This window comes from Dipodomys ordii, unplaced genomic scaffold (genome assembly GCF_000151885.1).
Source record: "Dipodomys ordii isolate 6190 unplaced genomic scaffold, Dord_2.0 Scaffold85, whole genome shotgun sequence".
Taxonomy (NCBI): domain Eukaryota; kingdom Metazoa; phylum Chordata; class Mammalia; order Rodentia; family Heteromyidae; genus Dipodomys; species Dipodomys ordii.
The window spans coordinates 6,632,110-6,648,965 of NW_012267301.1; the positions used below are offsets into that span (position 1 = coordinate 6,632,110).

General features: G+C 37.1%; 1 protein-coding gene across 4 annotated transcripts in view; it reads right to left on the reverse strand.

Moving 5' to 3' along the window:
* The window catches only part of Rbm27 (RNA binding motif protein 27), a 64,665-nt gene that overhangs the window by 10,425 nt on the left and 37,384 nt on the right, over positions 1-16,856 (reverse strand). For 2 of the 4 annotated variants that reach the window (XM_013025565.1, XM_013025564.1), the window contains exons 9-14: positions 13,411-13,575; positions 9,004-9,153; positions 7,822-7,966; positions 6,791-6,944; positions 4,526-4,822; positions 2,079-2,219 (exon numbers count right to left, since the gene is read on the reverse strand). In XM_013025565.1, the coding sequence (XP_012881019.1) occupies positions 2,079-2,219; positions 4,526-4,822; positions 6,791-6,944; positions 7,822-7,966; positions 9,004-9,153; positions 13,411-13,575 (1,052 nt within the window). The remainder of the gene's footprint in view (positions 1-2,078; positions 2,220-4,525; positions 4,823-6,790; positions 6,945-7,821; positions 7,967-9,003; positions 9,154-13,410; positions 13,576-16,856) is intronic. The other 2 variants (XM_013025566.1, XM_013025567.1) reach the window with 1 other exon arrangement.

Sequence of the window (16,856 nt, forward strand, 5' to 3'; positions counted from 1 at the left end):
GGAGGAGGAGGAGGAGGAGGAGGAGGAATAACTAGAAAGTGCAAAAACCCTGAGCTTTATCTCTAATACAAACAAAAAGATTTTGTTTCATTTTGGCAGCAATAAAATTTGAACTCAGGACAGACATGGTCAGAAGCTCAACTGCGGAGCCACATCTCTAGCAAATTTTATTTCTTTTTTGAGATAGGTTCTCACAGTGTAGCCCAGTATGGCCTTGAATTTGTGATCCTCATGCCTCAGCCTTCTAAACTGGAATTTAAAACATGAACCATCATACTCAGCTCAATTTTTCATTTTTTAATCTAAATACGTTTAGGTTAAACATGAGAACGCCTGGGTTGGTTGGTAGACAGATGAACAAACAAAGGAACAGTTCCATCTTGTCCTCAGTAAATATCCCAAGAAATACATAACCAAATCATGTTTTCTTAAAGCACTCTCATTTTTCAAGTTTTAGAAAACATTTAATTTTATTATCACATTCAAAGCAAGACCAGTCATAATCTAGCTTCTTTTACACTTACAACAACCATTAGACTTAGATTGTATAAGTATTATTTTGTACATCAGCATATGCTTACTGCCCCTCTTTTCTTACACTAATAATGGCCAGCAATATACTTTTCTAATTCATTTTGCATTCTTTACTTAATGTATACAGATAATCACTCCATGGTATATTTAAAAGTATTCCTTGTTCCTCTGTACAAGTTACATATATATTCTATTATGTGGATGTACTACATTTTAACAAACTACTCCCTATTGTGTGCATTTGAATTTTTTTTTGCAATTACAAATGAACAGAGCCAGTCCACAAATACAAGTATTGTACCTTGTGTCTCATTTGAGGAAGCTTCAGAAGGAGAGGAAAAGCAAGGTTACGAAAAGTGGAAATGAAGAGAGGAAAGAAGGATAAGAAAGATTACAAAAGGTGTTGAATATGACTAAAATACATTATATAACCAGGTGTCAGTGGCTCATGCCTATAATCCAAACTACACAGGAGGCTGTAATCTGAGGATCACAGTTTGAAGCCTGCCAATTACAGGAAAGTCCATGAGACTCATGCCTAATTAACCACCAAAGAGCCAGAAGTGAAGCTGTGGTTCAAGTGGAAGAACAACAGCCTTCAGTGAAAAAGCTAAGGGACAGTGCCCAGTCTGAGTTCAACCCCCAGTACCAGTACACACGCACACACACACACACACACAATCACATACCAAAAAAAGAAGTGTTAAAGAAATGGACTAAGAATAAGTATATATTAATAAACAACTAAAGGGCTAGGAATGTGGCTTAGTGGTAGAGTGCTCCCTTTGCATGCATGAGTCCTTGGATTCTATTCCTTGGTACCACATAAACAAAAAAAAAAATTAATTTAAAAAATTAATTAAAAATAACAGTAACTATGGGCTGGGAAGGTGGCTCAGTGGTAGAGTGCTTGCCTTGCATGCCTGAGGCCCTGGGTTCGATTCCTCAGCACCACATAAACAAAAAGAAAAAGGCCGGAAGTGGTGCTGTGGCTCAAGTGGTAGAACACTAGCCTTGAGCTGAAGAGCTGAGGGACAGTGCCCAGGCCCAGAGTTCAGGCCCCACAACCGGACCAAAAAAAAATAATAATAATAACAGTAACTAAAATTATTCTATTTAGATTTTTAAAAATACTAAATTTCAGCTGTGCACTGATTCAAGCCTGTAATCTTAGCTATAAAATAGACTGAGATCTAAGGATTTAAAGCCAGTCTGAGCAGGGGAGTCTGTGAGACTCTCATCTCCAGTTAACCACCAAAAAAGCCAGAAATGAGACTGTGGCTCAAAGTGGTAAAGTCCTAGCCTTGAGCATAAAAGCTCATGGATAGTGCCAGGCCCTGAGTCCTGGAGCTTGCCCCGGGACAGGCATCCCACTGCCACCCCTAAAAAAAATTTGTTTTTCTAACTGGGTTATAGAAATTAGGGAGGTAACTTGCCAACTTAGGTCCGCTGTCACACTTGTCTTGATTGAGAAGACACTTAACAAATCTGGGTTGTGTGTCACTCAATGACCAAACATATAAGAGAGTCACAGAAATGCATACCTGGCAGTCCTCCCCAGCACCACCAGACTGATTCAACACATGTGACACATCACTCTGGCTACCGCTTGAATGTCCAAGACGATGTTTAACAGGAACTTTGTTTAGAACATATGCCCCTGGTGTCTGCGGTTTGCCTATCATCTGCAAATACAAAAACATACATGTAGTAAAAATGTAAAAACATGACCAAGAATGGCAAAGTTAGAACAGTGACTACTCTGAGTAAAGAAAATCAGAAAATTGAAACAGGAGGGTGCCTTAATTATCTGTAAGGTCTTACTTCTTTGGATGTGTAAAATACGTCATAACAGCTGGGGTTTCAGAAGTTGTAGAGCATGTATGTGCTTAGCATACACCAAGCCCTGGGTTCAATTCCCACCAAAAACAAAAATTAATGTGTCACTACAAAATGTATATAAATACATATATATAGTGCACATATATAGTGTACATATATTGTGCATATATAGTGCATATATATTGTGGATGTATATTTGGTATATATATATATATAAATTATATATATATATATATAAATAAGAATTTTTTCATGTTGTCTCCAATATATAATGCTTTGAAGATGGTTTTTATCTGACAGTAGCTGAGTATGAAGAACAGTATGGAATGTGCAATTCTGAACTACATTAACAGAACATTAATAGTCCCAGGGTAATGGTATCACTCTTTCCTTCACTATTCACCCATTTGATCTTCCTGCCTCAGCTCCTGAGTGCTGAAATTACAAGCACGAATCATCATTTCCAGCTCACTTTTTTTCTTTAAGTATGAATGCATTTAGTTTAAACATGGAAACACCTGGGTGGAAATCATCATTAAGATCATTATCATAACAGTTGTAATGCACTTGTCAGTTTGTCCTTTCTTCCTTTCTTCATTCCAATATTTAGCATCAGGAATAAAATCAACAACAATCAAAACTCCAAGTCCCAGCCATCGTGGTGGACCATATCTGTAATTAAAGCACTTGAGATGCTAAGGTATAACAAGTTCAAAACCAGCCTAGGCTACACACAGTGAGTTTCCATCTCAGGAAAGGACGAAAGAATGAAAAAAAAACTGTAAAAACCCTAGTTTTCCTGGAGCTTTCAATATGAACTTTTTAGGGGAATGCTTAGTTTTGGTGGTATTAGGGTTTGAACCCAAGACCTTGTATTTACTAAGCAGGCATTCTACTACTGGAGTCACATTCCTAATCCTTTCTGCTTTTGTTATTTTTCAGATAGGATCTCAAGCTATTTCCTGGGCTGGCCTTGAACATCAATCTTCTTACCTATGCCTCCCGCTTATTTGTTGAGCTGTGATCTTTTTTCCTGGCCTAGAACCAGGATTTCCATAATCAATCACTCTGGGGTAGCTAGGATTATAGGAATGAACCACCTAGCTTGTTCTCAAGAGCTTTTTGTTGTTGTTGTTGTTGTTGTTTGGGGGGGTGGGAGGTTGTTGTTTTTTTTTCTTTTTTTGTAGGTTTTAACACTTGAACACAGGGCTTTAGCTCTGTCCATAAACTCCTTTGCTTAAGGCTAGAACTTTATCACTTTGAACCACAGCTCCATTTCTGGTTTTTGAGTGGTTAATGGAGATAAAAGTCTCACAGGCACTTTTCTGCCCAAGCTGTCTTCAAACTGCGATCTTCAGATCTCAGCCTCCTAAGCAGCTAGAATTACAGGCATGAGCCACTGATGCCCACCTTCCAGTTTACAAAGGAGTAAAATTTTTCTACATAGGAAAAAGCAGGACAAATGGGTCTTTTTTTTCTTTGGGGGGGGGGGCCAGTTGTGAGCCTAGGCGCTGTCCCTCAGCTCTTTAGCTCAAGGTTAGCGCTCTCCAACTTGAGCCACAACGCCACTTCCGGCTTTTTTTCTTTTTGCTTATGTGGTGCTGAGGAATCGAACCCAGGGCCTCATGCATGCAAGGCAAGCACTCTACCACTGAGCCATCTTCCCAGCCCCAACAAATGGGTCTTGAAACAAAGCTGACTTACAAAACACAGTAGTCCTAAATTCAAAGTGCAGTGGTTAACAGTACGTATGCATCACATCAGAATTTTTCTTAATAAACTTGTAGATCCATAGGATTCATATGTGGAGATTAACTCTATGGATGTGGCCCTACATGATACCCAGAAATCTGCACCTAAGTAAGTGATTATAATATAGAACAGCACACCTCAGACTTCAGGGTAGGTAAAAATCACCAGGGGAGCTTTTTGAAACAGATTCTTGGGCCTCACCCACAGAAATTCTGATTCAGTGGGATAGAGTTAGGCCCAAGAGCTGCATTTCTCATCAGCTCCTAGGAGATCATATGCTGGTTTGCAAATGGAAGTCATCATTAGCTTTAAAGTAAAAGATTCAAGAACTATGAACTAAAAAATACTGATTTGGAGAGTAGGACCAGAACCTTTCATCCCTAGTGAGCCAGATTACCTTCTGGATGCCTCCATGCACCGATGAGGGAGGAGACTGTGTCGCCATCACCTGCTGCGAATGAAGATGCTGCGGTAGATGATGGTGCTGCTGTGTGAGGTGACTCACTGTCTGTTGCTGTTGCAAGAGAAGCTGTGCTGAAGACTGCAATGCCGGCTGTTCATTATTTTCCCTATGCCACAAGACTCGAATGAACCTGTTGTTTAGAACTGCTTCTGTGCTAGAAATGGCTTTCCTGGCCTCCTCATTGGTAAGGTATTGGATGAGGGCTGCTTCTGGATCGCCCTTAAAGGCCACCTTTAAAGAAAATATTAGAAACAACATTAATTTATAAATAGAGAAGTTATAATTACATGTAGTCCACTATTATGCACTAAATTATGCTCCCTTTCCCAATTTTTTTAAGTAAAGCCCTAATATCAATGGGCGTTTAGGAATTAAAAGCAAAGTGGCAAAGTTTGGCAAGTGCAACTTCCAAAAAAAGAAGACATAAAAATATAGTTAAAAAAAGATCAAAGTTAAGTCCGAAGTTTGGGGCCCTGTTTACAAAGGATTCACAGACAAACAATTCCCCCTTTCTCTCTCTCCATGTGAAGACACAGTGAAAAGCTGCTGCCTATCAGACAGGAAAAAAAGTCCCCACCTGGAACCAATTGACCTGAGCTTCTGTTTATTTCAGTCTATGACATTTGTTATAGCAGTCTGAGTAGCTATTACAACTACCTACATTAAGCCATCTCCATTTAGGTGAATGCTGTAAAGAAAAAAGATTTAGGCAAAATTTAGCAAAAAAAGGATGGAGGACATTTGGTATGACAGTTAACATCTTTTGTACATTTTTAATGTGTAAAGCATTTTAAAAAAGAGAATGTGTGTATATATCCCTTCACATAAATATAAAAATTGAAGACAGGCACCCGTAGCTCATGCCTATAATCTTAGCTACTCAGGAGGCTTGAGATCTGAAGATCACAGTTCAAAGCCAGCCTGGGCAAGAAAGTCCATGAGACTCTTATCTCCAATTAACCACCAGAAAACATGAAGTGGCGCAGTGGCTCAAGTCGTAGAGCGCTAACCTTGAGCTGAAGAGCTCAGGGACAGAGCCCAGGCCCCAAGTTCAAACCCTAATACCAGCAATCTCCCCACACACACACAAGAGAGAAAATAAGACAAAAAGGGGCCAGAGACCTGGCTCTTGTCATGCAAAGGTCCCTGAATTAAGAAAATATATGATATATATAAAACATATATAATATAAAAATATATAACATATATTTATTTATATAGAAAGAACACTTGTCCATACAGTTGTATACACTGTATACAGTAAGCTGAAGGATTGTGAGTTTGAGGTCATCTTGGACTATACAGTGAGACCCTGTCTCAAAAAACAAAAACAAAACAACCCACATTCTCCAGCAATACTTTCATAAACAAAATTACATGTTGATTTGATAACCTGTATTGAAATAATGAGACTAAAATTTCAACTTACACTAATTTTCAAGTCTAATACTCAACTACAAATTAACAAATTCAAATAGCTAAGTGGATGGCAAAACATAAAGCTATTTGATCTTGGACAATATATTACAATGCTTAAAATTTTCAAAGAATAGACCCAACACTACCAATCACTATTTCACCAGAGTATGGTGGTCAATGGACAAGATTATAATCTTAGAAATCACAAAAAATTTCAACCCCCTAGATAAGACACAAGTGTATGTAGGGGAGAAAAAGTCACTTGTTCAAAACTAAAATTATGAAAAAACTCAAGAACCAATGCCAGGAGCTAGAGGTTCATGCTTATTATCCTAACTAATCAGGAGACTGAGATCTGAAGACAGATGGGGCAGGAGAAGTCTGTGAGACTCTTTATCTCCAATAAACCACTCAGAAAAAGCCAGAAGTAGCACAGTGGCTCAAGTAGTAGAGTATGAGCCTTGAGTAAAAGAAGCTCAGGGACAGTGTCTAAGCCCTGAGTTAAAGCCCAAGGACCACCAAAAAGAATTTCTTTTTTAAATTCAGCACTAGACCAGCATCTGCCAGGAATGAGCTATAGAAAAGAACCAAATGATTCACAAGAATAAATTTAACTTACCAATTCCATCATAAAGATATATACACAGATACCGAGTTTACAGCACTTAGCAGAGCTGATTAGAATGACAGCTGACTCATTTTAATTAAGATGAGCTGAAAGAAATACTTCCTAAGGTCCATAAAATGTATGGATTCTATTACTGATATAGTCACATTTACCTGGATATTAACAATAGTTCCAAATTTGCTGAAGTGTTCATTGAGCTTGGTAATGTTGTTCAATTCCTGAGGGATTTTTTTGACCTCTAATTTGGTGTTTGTATACTGATTCTTCCTCAAGAATCCTGGTTTACTCTGATTGTTATTCCCTTGCCTAAAAAAATATTAATAGATGTTGGTTAATTCTCTTAACATCATGCTTAACCAAAAGAAACATTAACGAAGAAGTTTATGCCTTAGCATTTAAAAAAAATTATTGAGCAATTTTTATACCTTCTTTTAACAAAACAAGTGAAAGGGGAAAAAATACCTGAATAATGAAATGTTACAAAAGCAGAGATTATATTAACCATCATATTAGTCTTTGTACAACTACTTAATAAAAAAAAATAGTAAGCCATGTTAAAAAAAAAACTTAATGGTGGCGCACACTGTAGCAGTGGTACTCACTAGACACTGATTAAAATGAACTTTACAACTTCTGTGGGGGGAGAGAGGGAGGGAAAAATTGGGAGTAAGGGAAAGGGTGACACTGTCCAAAAAAGGAATGTACTACTTTTTACCTGACTTGTAACCCTTTGAAACAATTAAAAGCTTAAAAAAAAAACTTAAAAAAGAAAAATTGAATGGTAAAGCAAAAAGAAAACTTTTTTCTTCTTTTCTAATTAATTTCAAGCCTCTTAAGACTTTTTTTTATTATTATTTTTTTTTTGTCAGTACTTTTACTTAATAGGACCTCCTGCTTGTTAGCAGGCACTCTACTACTTGAACCATTTCCCCAGGCCTTTAATAATTTTCAATATTGGTTTAGGTATACAAATATGTAGGTAAATTATAAGTATCTACTCTGAAAACATATTGGCTTTTCAATTTTTAGAACATTCCAACAACGTTTGCTCAAATCACAATTTTAAGACAGTTTGAAAATCACTGACTAATAGCAACTATAACAATTTTATAAAGAAAATACAAACAAAAAGAAAAAAGAAAAAAACACAAACTGAGCATTCCAAATCAGCAAATTATCTTACTTTCCCAGCCAAGGTTTCTTTGTCAGTGGTCCTTCCAAACCACTCATTGCTCTTTTCCGGCTATCAGGCTCAAGAACTACTCTGGTTATGTTGCTATTCATTGAAACAGGAACTGGAGGTTCAGTCTGGATGACAATATTAGCAGCTGTTAAGAACAAAAATTCACATTACTAAGTTTCATAAGGAACTTGAAATGATTAAAATACTTAATCCAAAAGCTAAAAAATACTGTGACTAGCACTCAACTACTACCATTTCCTTTTTTAGAAATTTCTAAGAGCAAGAAAATAAACAAATGCTTTTCTTTCATTTTTAAAAAATAATAAAGTCTTTTAAAAATGAAAGGCAACTCAATGTAATAATCAACTAAAATACAGATTACCACTAGATGCAAAAAGAAAAAAACAAAACCAGTGGCCATGGAGCGCTAGCCTTGAGCAAAAGAGCTCAGGGACAGCACCCAGCATCCAGGCCCTGAGTTCAAATTCCCACAATCAATTCCAAAAAAAAATTAAATAGCATTGTCTTTTTTTTTTTTTTTTTGGTCTGTCATGACTCTGGGCTTAGGCACTGTCCCTGCGTTCTTCAGCTCAAGGCGAGCATTCTACCACTTGAGCCACAGCACCACTTCCAGTTTTCTAGTGGTTTTTCCTGCCCGGGCTGGCTTTGAACCACGATCCTCAGATCTCAGCCTCCTAAGTAACTAGGATTACAGGCGTGAGCCACTGGTGCCCGGCTAGCATTGTCTTTTTAAAATAAGTATACTAGGGGGCTAAGAAGGTGGCTCAGTGGTAGAGCGCTTGCCTTGCATGCCTGAGGCCCTGGGTTCAATTCCTCAGCACCACATAAGCAAAAAAAAGAAAAAAGCCAGAAGTGGCACTGTGGCTCAAGTGGTAGAGCACTAGCCTTAAGCTGAAGAACTGAGGGACAGCGCCCAGGCCCAGAGTTCAGGCACAACCAGACCCAAAAATAAATTAATTAATTAAATAAATAAATAAAATAAATATACTTTAAAATTTGGGGGACAAAGCTATTAGGAACATTTGAGATGATAATAAAGTGCCCTTCAAAGTGTATAAGTCCCTCTAATTTCCTCAAATTAGGTCAGCAGTACAAATGCAGAAACTCTATTACAACTGCTACACAACATTTACCATCAGAAAAAGGTCATGCCATTCTCACCTCTTGGATTTGCATCCATGTCTCCAGATGTTAGGCCAATCAGGTTAGGGCGCTGTGTCTGTGTTCTTGAAAAGAATTGTCTGTACTGTGATCTACCAGAACTGGTAATACTAGGAGCTTCTGGGTTATAGCCATCCGGTTCATAAGTATCTGAAGGAAAATAAAATACATACTACATGAGACAGAGGTTAAAAAATATTTCTCATTTACTTTAAAATACTAACAATGCATATTCTTCAACAAATGTAATTACATCCATTTATATTTCATTTAAGTTACAGTACAGTACTTTTGGAAGTAAAAGATTAAAAAAACAGCGCTGTCACAAACTGTATTAATTCCCAAATGCTTATGTATCTCAAAACTCATTGAGCCATTTTTGTCTTAAACATTAATTAACTAATATGAGCTTTAATGCATATTTTTGAGATAAATCTTCATGTACACAAATGTTAGGTTTCAATTCCTGTACTTCTTTTTTTTTTTTTTGGTGGTACTGGAATTTGAACTCATCCTACAAACACCTGAGGTATCCCCTCAGATCTTTTTGTTTTGTAATTTTTCAGATGGTCTCACTTGCCCAGAGCTAGCCATGGATCTCAATCCTCCTACCTCTGCCTTTCATGTAGCAGGTATTACATGCAGAGGCCACATGTACACTTTTACAATAGGGTTTTACTAACTTTTTGCCTGAGCTGGTTTCAAACCACAATCTTTGGATTTTCACTCCTACATAGATGAAATTACAACTGTGAGCTACTGTGCCTGGCCTTCCTCATAACTTTCCTAATTAGGAAAAGAAAAAAAATTATCAATTATTCATTTGATTTATACTTTAAACTGGAAAGACAATAACTGGTTTCATATGTAAAACACATTTCAAAAAGAATTTGGTCAGATAAAATTTACATTTATAGTTGTTATTGCCATCCCTCTTCTTCTTCTTCATCATCATCATCATCATCATCATTATCATCATCTCATGCGTGTGCTAGTCCTGGGGCTTGAATTCAGGAACTGGGTGCTGTCCCTGAGCTCTCTTGTTCAAAGTTAGCACTATATTAAGCCACAGCTCCACTTCTGACTTTTTAATGGTTAATTGGAGGTAAGAGTCTGGCAGACTTTCCTTCCTGGGCTGTCTTGGAACTGGGAACGCAGATCTCAGCCTCCCAAGTAGCTAGGATTATAAGTGTGAGCCACTGGAGCCCACCTCACCAATTCATTTTTTAATTAATGTTTTCCCTATGTGTCTCATCAAAAGCCCATTTTAAAAATCCTAAGGCTAAGTGAACAATTTTATTGGTGTTAAAGGCAATTCTAAAAGAAATTCTAAAAAAGAAAACCAAATGGCATTTATCCTCTTCACTCCATAAAAAGTGAAACTGCAAAGGTTAAGACTATACTAGGGGCTGCGAAGGTGGCTTAGTGGTAGAATGCTTGCCTAACGTGCATGAAGCCCTAGGTTCCAGTCTTCAGTACCACATAAACAGAAAAAGCCAGAAATGGCTCTGTGGCAAGTGGTAGAGCGTTCATCTAGAGCAAAAGAAGCTCAGGACAGTGCCCAGGCCCTGAGTTCAAGCCCCAGGACTCGCCAAAAAAAAAAAAAAAAAAGACTATACTGATTTTCATAATTAGAATTTAGAAGTCCAGTCTTATTTTTTTAATGGAAAAATTCCTTGAGTAATCCACACCAAATATAAGCTATAATACACATTTAATTCTTTATTAAAGTCACTTCTGTGATTCAGAGTAAGATCAGCAATGATCCCTACAGTGAGTGTCCTAAAACTCTAAAGGCAGTGAATGGAAGTAATAAGCACTACTAGGATTCATAAGTTTCTAATGCAAATTTCTCACTCTCAACACTCTTAGAGAAAACCTTTCCTGTGAATATTGTATTCCCTAACTCCAGATCATCTGCAAATCCTCTCCTTTCACAAAGCATCAATAGACTAACCTGAGTCTAAACAATAAAACACCACTGAAATACAAGTGATTCTGAGACATCTAATACTAGAACAAGAACAAGAACTGCTAATCAGTATCCTTCTCACATTGCTCATACTTTTTTCCTTCTAGTTTTGAAAGCAGCACATGGCATCAATAGATTAAAACTGATTCCCTCTAATAAAATGTTAAACAATGTCTAAAGTTAGACTTCAGGGTCATTTTTGTGCTACTTTCCTCAGAGGAGAACATCTGGGAAAACTTTGTAAACTATTGTCACAATGATGTTCCTATTATAGAATTTGCCTTTCATTTTCAAAGCTTATATTGAGCCAAAGCTGTTTGACAATGGTTAGTCAAGAAAACTGAATGACTCACTTCAATAGTTAGATGGCTACAATACAATTATGTGATAAGAGTATTCTTTGAGCTTCACATTTAATTATTTCAGCTTCTGTTCTAATCTTCTTTTTAATTTTTGTTCAAGAAAAAGGTTCAAAAATAGTATTTAACTGTGAATATTCCCTATCAACAGAAACATAAATTGTAATGATAGCTTTAAAAAGCAAATCTCCGGCTGGGAAGGTGTTTCAGTGATAGATTGCTTGTCTTGCATGCATAAGGCCCTGGGTTTGATTCCTCAGCACCACATAAGCAGGAAAAAAAAGCCAGAAGTGGTGCTATGGCTCAAGTGGTAAAACACTAGTCTTGAGCTGAAGAGCTGAGGGACAGTGGCTGAAGAGCTGAGGGACAGTGCCCAGGCCCCGAGTTCAGGCCCCACAACAGACTTTAAAAAAAAAACAAATCTCATCTACTTGCTTCAATATATTTAAGAATTATATACTTTGAAGGTGATACATAAAATAATAGCTTCCATGGTTACAAATGCCAATTCTAAAACTTATATGCTATATGCACCAACCTACAAAATAACTGTTGATTCATCGTATGTGTATGTGTGTGTGTGTGTGTGTGTGTGTGTGTCTGTGTGTGTGTGCGCACGTGCGCACGCACAAGTGCATGCATGCACAAACCTGGGGCTTGAACTCAGGACCTGGGTACTGTCCCTGATCTGTTTTGTTCAAGGATAACTTATGAAAAAAAAAAAGGATAACTTGAGCCACAGCTCCACTTCAGGCTTTTTGATGGGTAACTGAAGATTAGAATCTCAAAAACATTCCTGCCTGGGCTGAATAAATTTGAACTGCAAGCATCTGACTTCAGGCTAACTAAGCAGCTAGGATTATAGGCTTGAGTATTGGCACCAGCTGATTCCTTTAAAAGAAAAAACAATCAGCACAATGTAATAAAAAGTTTGGGGTTTTTGTTTGTTTTGTTTTGCCAGTCCTGAGGCTTAAACGTAGGGCCTTAGTGCTATCTCCCTGTGTCAAATGCTCAAGGCTAGCATTCTACTACTTAGGTCACAGCTCTACTTCCAGTTTTTTTCTCTTTCCAGAGAAGAATCTCATGGACTTTCCTGCCCAGGATGGCTTTCAACCTTGATCGTCAGATCTCAGCAACCTCAGCAGCTAGGATTGCAAATGTGAGCCATCAGCACCTGGCATAAAAAGTTTTAAGTTATAATTAGGTACTAGTAACATAAAAACTTCCCACAGTTAGTTGGGTACCAATGGCTCACAAGTATAATCCTGCAGTTCAAGACTCCATCTCCAGAATAACTGATAAAAAGCAAGACTAGAACATTATCTAAACTGGTAGAATGTCGACTGAGCAAGCAAAAGCCATGCTAAGTCAGGTTGTGGTGGCACAAGCCTATAATCCCATCACTCAGGAGGCTGAGGTAGCAGGACAGTAGCCTAAGCTACATAGGAAGACACTGTTTCAAAAAAAAGTCCTTCAGGTAATAATGATGAAGCGAAATCTAAAGTCAAAGTATAAAATGTCTCTAAGGAAAAGTAAGAATCTCCTAACACACTAACAAAGCACACCACCAATTTTCAAATTACACAGGCCAATAGGAGGAAAGAGTTTTCAAGAATCACTATATTACATACATTACATCTATACCACAGGAGGTATGGGGGGCTTGTTTATCCAAAATCCAAACCAGATGTTTGTGTTTCATGTCAAAGAAAAACTAACCTTGTTTTTCTTCTAATATATAACTAATTAATTAGGAAACACTCAAGTAGATATTATCTTCCTACCTACCTGGTTAGAAACTAGCTCAAGGAACTATGTGTGACTTTGTTACCGAGGCACTGAAAGTAAATATAGAGGACACCAGAGATGACAGACACACAGGAGGCCTAATCATACAGCAGCCACAAGGGACGAACCAAAGCACAAGAACCAAAGCAGAAGAATAGAAACTAAAACTACCTACGAGCTTTAATGGGAATATGTGGCAGCAGATGAAAATGCCAGGTAAACTTCTTAGGCTGACCAGCTTATCATGCAAGACCAGTGAGGTGGATGGCCATCTATAGCAAAGCTTACCTGGGACCAGAGGGGTGGGGCTGGAGACTGAGGTATGATACCCAATGGAGGATCCCATGAGGTTGCGAGGTGGCACCAAACGAGCTGCCAACAGAGGAGGCGGTGTCCCCAACTGAAGTCGCTCAGATGCAGCAGCACCATGTTCACGAGAGTACATGGGCTGTCCTATAGAGGAAAGAATAGGAGGGCAACTAGGATTGAGAGTCACAAGCTTCTCTTAGACAATAAGCTAGACTTTGAGCCAAGAACAAAGAAATGACATGCACAGAAGTAGTAACTGAGAAAGATGACACTGAGATTCTTTCTAACTCAGAGGTTTAGACATGCAACTGGCCAGACTGCATCAAGGAATAAAAAAGTAAGAATGAGCTAGCACTGTGTAATTTCCACCTCTTACAATGTGAAATAGAACAATTGTGTACTGACTTTATCCAAAGCTGAACAATCAACAATATCCAATTAGAGGAAGGAACCCTTAGCTATTATTCACACCGAATTTAGTGTCCTCTGAGCTAGACACAAAGGCTGACACATGCAACCACACAATACATGGGGCTCCCACATTTGGGACCAGAAAAACAAAAATCAAGAAATAAGAAAGAAAGCACATCAACTATGCCCTCACAGAGAATATGAAATAGTCAAAAGAAAAAAAAAAAAAAAGAACTTAAAATGTGTTGTCCCTGTGAGCAGATCAGTAGCAAAAAACAAACAAAAAGGACAAAATCTAAATAGAGCAGCACTGGATATATGAAATTACACAGATATTAAGAAATATGTTTTGAAAGAAAATACACTAAGGGTTTCTTCTTATTACTAATACAAGAATATAGACACAATGATACCAAATTCTGCAGAACAGGGTTAGAAAAATACAAAGTATCAAGGAACAAAGCCATCCCTTGATCAGCTATTCAATAGTTTTTTAACTCCTGACAACCTTGTGTGAGACATATATCTTTCTTTATATCCAAAATCAGCCATTCACTACAACACATGACAGAGGAAATTTAGAATTTTTTTAGCACACGATACAATGTTAAGTTTTAAAACCCCTAAAGATTTTTAATGTACCTTAATAGGACAAGACACAAAAGCAATCACTTGGATTACTATTTTGTGGTGAGAATAAAGATTCAGCCATTATACTGCAAAAACAATTTAGCTTATCAGTGACCTGAAAATAGTTTAAGCATGGTCCATTGCAGAAAATCCTTGTGAAGAATGATGGATAAGGAGAATGAAGTAGAAAGCTCAGGAGAAAAATGGAAGTACAATATCAGCCCATGGGACTACTTTAAATTTATGATATCCCACAGAATGTACCAAGTATATCAAATCAATAACTGTCTCAAAGTAAACAGAAACTAAAAGGCTAGTTTGCTCAATGTCAAATGGTGAAGATTCATATTGAAATGGGCAACATAACAACTAATGCAACATGAATCACAAGGGATGAAAGACTCTAGATAATACACAAGGACTAAATTAGACACCAATTCACTTTCTATTCATAAAGTCCATTGTCCACATAAACAAGTATGATGTATCCCACAGAAGTAAATGAGCAAATCTCACAGAAAAACAGTGTTTTAGTAATTTTTATGTGGCTAATAATTGGAAAAGTTTTCTGAACAATAAAGATTATGTGGATTCAAGCTAAAAAATAAACAATTACTCTCAACCTAAGACACAATCTACAGAACGCAGTATTTATATACTTCTATTACTTTTTGGCATATCCAGTATTTCTAGTCTGTTTCAAAGAAAGCCAGTCATCAAATCAGGTATAAGGCAGAAAAGGAGACTTTTTAAAATAATTATGTGTTGGGCTGGGCACTGTTAGCTCATGTCTGTAATCCAAGTTACTCAGATGCTGAGATCTAAGGATGCTGATTCAAAGCCAGCATGAGCAGCAAAGTACCTTAGACTATTTTCTTCAGTTAACTACCAAAAAGCCTGAAGGGAAGCTGTGGCTCAAGTGATAAGAGCACTAGTCTTGAGCAAAAAAGCTCAGGACCAGTGCCCAGGCCCTGAGCTCAAGCCCCAGAATTGACACACTCACACACAAAAGATCATGTGGTTCTTTGGTCTTTGGGCTGGGGGAAGTGGGGGAGGGGGGGAGGAGGTTGTAGCTGGAATAGAGATTTCCGAAGTACACTAAATTGATGACTTTGAAACTGGATAAAATGTACTTCAGTAACCATCACACCCAGAGCAACATTCCCAACCCAAGATGATTGGTTAACAGACATATGATATTGCTGTCTTGCAAAATAATTTCAATTATACCTCATTATTTAAGTCACATTCAAAGGATCTTTGATGTTTTGACCCAACAACAACAAACCCCATGAGTTTTTCTAAATTATACCTTTTCATATTAGCTTTTAAATGGAATTACTGGGAAGCACATATATCTTACCTAACTTTCTTATTGTTTTACTGTTCAACTATCCTCTTCCAAAACAGTCTAAGTGAATGCTTTATTTGTTTACATTACTAGTCACTTTGTTATGACTGTTGGGTGGTAGGTTGAATGGTGGTTGGTTGGTTGATTTTCTTTTGAGACAGAGTTGCATGATGTTGCTATGTTGTCCAGGCTCACCTAAAATCTGGGTCCTCCCTGCTTCAGCTTCAACTTTTCAAGTGCAGGTGAAAACTACATGCCCAGGTTAAATTATTAGTTTCTTTGTTAAATGTGTACCTGAAGCACTCTTCCCAATAGTAAAAAACATGCTGTAATTAGTTTTTAGTTTTCTAAAACAAGTTTCTTCTACATCATTAGATTTTTTTATTCTTACAGAATGAAGCACTGCTGTTCTGTCTGCATATTCCCAGTACCTAGCACTAAGCAAACCCTTACCTCTCAAACTCCAGATTTCATTTACCACTTAATATATACCACTTAATATATACCACTTAATAGATTCTTTTTTGAAAACAATTTTAATGGCAATAAAACATTCACAATTTAAAATCTTCCAACTTGTTAAATTATTACAATGAAAGCAAAGTTGTAATTTATATGTATCAAAAAACCCTCAACAATTTTAAGGGTTCTGCTTCTGTCTCAAAGACAGGATTTTTTTTTAAGCTATCTTAAAATTACCTGAATTGAAAGATATAAAAAGTTTTAAACAAACTATACTATACCTTCCAACATTTTTTGTTTAGTGTTTAGTTTGCTATACTCCTATGTTTTCAAATTTCTCTATATATTTTAGAATCAATGTTTAGGTTTTTAAGAAATGATGAAAATTCACAATTTGTTTGCATAAAACTGGGAAATGTCTAATGCATTTATTCTATAATTTTCTAAATATACAGTTGTCAAACAATTCTATATAAAAACATCGACAGAGCATATAAAACTATAAGGTAATAATAATGTCAATGGGAAGTTATCATGTTTTACTGATCATGGAATAAAAATAGGGGGAAAT